This window comes from Sphaerodactylus townsendi, linkage group LG02 (genome assembly GCF_021028975.2).
Source record: "Sphaerodactylus townsendi isolate TG3544 linkage group LG02, MPM_Stown_v2.3, whole genome shotgun sequence".
Taxonomy (NCBI): domain Eukaryota; kingdom Metazoa; phylum Chordata; class Lepidosauria; order Squamata; family Sphaerodactylidae; genus Sphaerodactylus; species Sphaerodactylus townsendi.
In genome coordinates, this window is record NC_059426.1 from 52,785,623 (window position 1) to 52,789,821 (window position 4,199).

Below are 4,199 nucleotides of genomic sequence, written 5' to 3' on the forward strand. Positions count from 1 at the left end.
AGATGAACGGTGCAATCCTAAACATGTATACTCAGAAGTAAGTCACTTTGTGTCCAACGGTACTTTCTAGTTAATAAGCTTAGGATCACAGCCCCAAACTGCTAATTTAATAGTGGGAACGTCATTGCCAGGCATCAGTGACTTACCTAGGGTGGGGCAGAGGGAGCCTACACCCCAGACATCACTTGTGAGTGTCATCTGGGGGGCGCATTTGGCTTTGTATTGTTTGCCACTACTGCCTCCTCCTTCACCCCCACCCACCAGCCTCTGCCTGTCTGTTGCCCACCTGCCACCCACAGCCTCTGGCTGTTGCCACCCACTTGCTTCTTCTGTTCCCCAGCCACCCCACTTCTTCCCTGGCTGATGGGGTGGGTTCTGCTCAAGCCAGCACTGCTACAGCTGGCTTCATCTAGCTGCTCTGCCACCCTATCGTGTTTGTAGTTGCTGCCCTTCAAGAGGTAGGCAAGAGGTTGAGGGCATCCTTTCCTTCCACCCTTTCCCAGGGGTACAATGGGGGGGGGGGTATAGCTTTTTGGATGCACAGTTTTTGGAAGAGGGTGTAATGTCAGTATTTGCCCCAGGCACCATTTTTTGCAGGTATGCCACTAGAAGTTATATAAGCAGGTAGCACTTATCCGCCCAAGATAAACGCAGTTGCTTGCCTACTTGTGATGGCTCACAGAAAGGTTGCATGGCAGTTTTATGGGCAGCTTCCCCAGCAGATGAATGGGTCACTCATCAGGAGCTCAGGAGAAGCTCCAAAGCACTGGTGTGGATCATGGCCATCTCCATCCCCTAAGCTGGCAACTCTGGAGTCACAGAAGTGGTTTTCCAAAAGGACAAACCTGACTCAGGATACAATTTGGATGTGAATAGTGTCATCCTAACTAGAGCTTCATCCTTCTAAATTAATTGAAGTCAACAAGCTTAAATAAGTAACTCTGTTTAGGACATTACTGTTAAGCACATACCTTTCTGAAAAAGGGTTATTTGTCAATGAGGTTTTTAAACGGTACTTTCATCACTGATGCACTTACTCATACATAAGGCCCATTGACGTCAGTGGGTCTTACTTCCAGGAATATCTGACTAAGGAACCTATCATCAAAGAGCTAGTGATTCCTTTTAGACTTTGTCAAATAAAAGGTCTCACATATTTGTCAATCCATCCCCACTGATCCCTATTCCATCCATCCCCTTCGTATCATGGGGTAGACCACAAAACACCTGAATAAGTCTAATGTGTCCAAAAATAGACACTATATAAGATGTTACCAAGCAGCATAGAAGAAGAAAAAAGAGAATTTTAGTATCCCATGCTTAATTTAAGTGATACAAAGCTCTAACACTATAGAACAGTGATGGCGAACCTATGGCACGCGTGCCAGAGGTGGCACTCGGAGCCCTCTCTGTGGGCACGCGCACACAGAGTTCATCATGTGGGGGTGGAAAATCACACACACACCCACACCCCCCCCACACACACACCTAGGCTGGCCTGAGCCACTGAGCACGAGGTGCGCACACCACGGTGAGCAGGGAGGGCTTGGCTGGTGGGCCTGGTGCCTGTGCTCCGGGTGGCTGCTGCCTGAGGGGGGGCACAGAGGAGGCAGAGATGCTAGGGAGGCATAAAGCGGTGCACGCGGGACTTGCTGGAGGCTTGAGCAGATTGGCCCCTGCTTGAACGGGTGGGGCGGAGGAAGAGGGAGCCAATCGGTTTTTTCTAACTAAAACCTCAGCATTCAGGTTAAATTGCCGGGTTGGCACTTTGCGATAAATAAGTGGGATTTGGGTTGAAATTTGGGCACTCGGTCTCAAAAAGGTTCGCCATCACTGCTATAGAAACAGCTAATTCAGACTTAAATTGAAGCATTTAAATAAAAATAACATTTTCTTTAATATGATGATAGGAAAATGGGGAGGGTGCAGCAGCCGGCAAAAGAAAGCTCAGCCATTTGGCTCTGTGCGTAAAGAAAAGGAAAATGCAGCTGAAATGAAAACCATTCCTCTCAAATGCACATTCTGAAGGCACTAATGCTTACTTTAATATTACCAATGCACAGGTTCCATACAATTTATGCATGCCACTTGCCTTCTGCTGAGCAGAAATTATTTCCATAATGAATACAGAATGGTGAAACACTAAAGGAGTATGAGCCCTACTACCTTGTTCATCATTCACACCTGCATCAATCCTAACCATGCCATTTCCCTCTCATTTTGCAGTTACCCACAGCCTTTTCTACCACAAAATCCTCCTTCAGCCTAATGGGATCTTACCTAGAAAAAGGATGGTCTGTTTCCTGGAACTTCTGCTGTCTGGATTTTCAGTTTTCCTTAGGTACTGGTGTTGTTTGTCCCTCTCTGCTTTTACCGCTAAGGTTCCTTGTTTGTGAAGCATCAGGGTTTTCATCATTTTCCGACACATAAAGGCTACAGATGCCAATACCACAACATACACAATCAAGGCACTGAAGATACCAGTCTGGAAGACTTTCCATTTTGATGATAAACTGGTGCAGATAGTCACATTTAGCTTTAGGTCAGGCATGTGGTGCCTCCCTTGGGGCTTACTGCAGGCAACCAACCCACGATGGCCCTGGATTGCTTCTAAGGGGTATTCTGTGCCCATGGAAAAGAGGAGAGGTAGGGCCACCAAGACTGATGTAATCCAGACAAAGGTAATAAGTATCTTCACTTTGCAGGGTCCAGATGTAGCTTTGAACTTGAAAGGGTGGCAAATGGCAATGTATCTTTCAAAGCTTAGAGTGGCCACATGCAGTACTGTAGCATAGCTGCAGGCCTCAAAAATGAACCAGTACAGCTTACAAGCGAGATCACCTTTAGGAGTAGAAAATGGGCTCCATATCATGCTGAAGAACTCTACAGGCATGCCCAGGAAGATGACTAGTAGATCTGAGCAGGCCAGACTGACCATGTGGTCTGTAACTTCTTTCTGCAGGTAACCTTTCTTCTGCAGCACTCTGGTAGTATGGATGGTGATGCTGTTGCCCAAGACGCCTGCCACAAAGATGATGACGTAGAGCAGCGCAAGGGTGATCTTGATCCACAGGGCCACCTCAAACTCCGGGACGTGGCTGTCATCAATGATATCCCAACAATCTGTCTGGCCATTTTGTGTGGCCATGAGTAGAACTAATTACAAACTGAACAGGGGAAATTAGAGAAGAAAAAATATCAGGACATATATCATCACCGGGATATCTTTAAAAACAAAGGAAGAGGTCTGTGGCAGAATGTCTGACCAAATTAATTTAAATCCACAAAATGTTATATTTTGATAAAATGTATTAGTCTTTAAGGTACCACAGATTGCTTCTTTTGCTTTTCTTCCGATAGCTCGACATGGCTAAGCTACAAGAAGCTGATATCTGAAATCCTCACAAGGGTTTTGCTATGTTCTATACAGGCTTACTCACAAGTGAACTACCTGATGGTTCTGGAACTTACTCCAAAGTGCATAGCATTTCACTCTTATAGTTTAATCCTATTACATAAGCTTACTCAAAAAGAAAACTACTGAATTCAAAAAGACTTAAAGCAAAGTCGGCATGAACTGTAAAAGAAACACTTCCATTTCATATACAGGCAAGTACAGCTGCTTTTCTACCACTCCTGATTCCCTACCCCACCTCCATCACAGCAGCGTCATCAAAAGAGCAGATAAACTCTGATTCACCTACTTTTATCAGGAAGTTAATACAATGATTTCTTCACAGTGTTGTTTCTTTTCTGTATTTTAGTTCTGCCTCAAATAAAACCTCTCTTGGACTGAAAACTTAAACCCTCAGCTTCCGTTCCCAGGCTTTCCTTTTCCTGTGTTGGCCAGGGGAGGCTTCTGAGCGGCTGACAGACAACAGTGCCTGTCAAACATTAACTTGAGGCTGAGCTGCATAAGTGATGTGATCACTGATTGAAGAGATAAGGCAGGAGGAACAGGAATGAAGCAAACCTGGGTCAAGATGTTATGCAGCCTGACTTCTGCTTCTCCCAAACCTCCCACCCCGAATTGTGATCCTAAGTTTCAACGAGCAGGAAGTGAAACCTGACCACGAACAAACAAAGGGTTGGCGGTGTTTTAAAATATGCCGACTTTTGTCTACTACCATATTTGGTTTACCTACTTTGCTCAGCTGACTCCATATACAACATTTCCGGTGAGTAGGGCACAGAGCTTC

General features: G+C 45.4%; 1 protein-coding gene across 1 annotated transcript; it reads right to left on the reverse strand.

Moving 5' to 3' along the window:
• Positions 1–2,235: 2,235 nt before the first annotated feature.
• LOC125426890 (G-protein coupled receptor 39-like) lies at positions 2,236–3,764 on the reverse strand. The gene is made up of 2 exons (XM_048485718.1): positions 3,705–3,764; positions 2,236–3,167 (listed from the first exon to the last, which is right to left on the reverse strand). The coding sequence occupies exon 2, from the start codon at positions 3,146–3,148 to the stop codon at positions 2,261–2,263; it is 888 nt and encodes a 295-aa protein (XP_048341675.1). The 5' UTR covers positions 3,149–3,167; positions 3,705–3,764; the 3' UTR covers positions 2,236–2,260.
• Between the last annotated feature and the right edge of the window lie 435 nt (positions 3,765–4,199).

Bases quoted from the DNA above. Each gene is read 5' to 3' on its own strand.
- LOC125426890 (XM_048485718.1), bottom strand. From the start codon at position 3,148: ATGGCCACACAAAATGGCCAGACAGATTGTTGGGATATCATTGATGAC.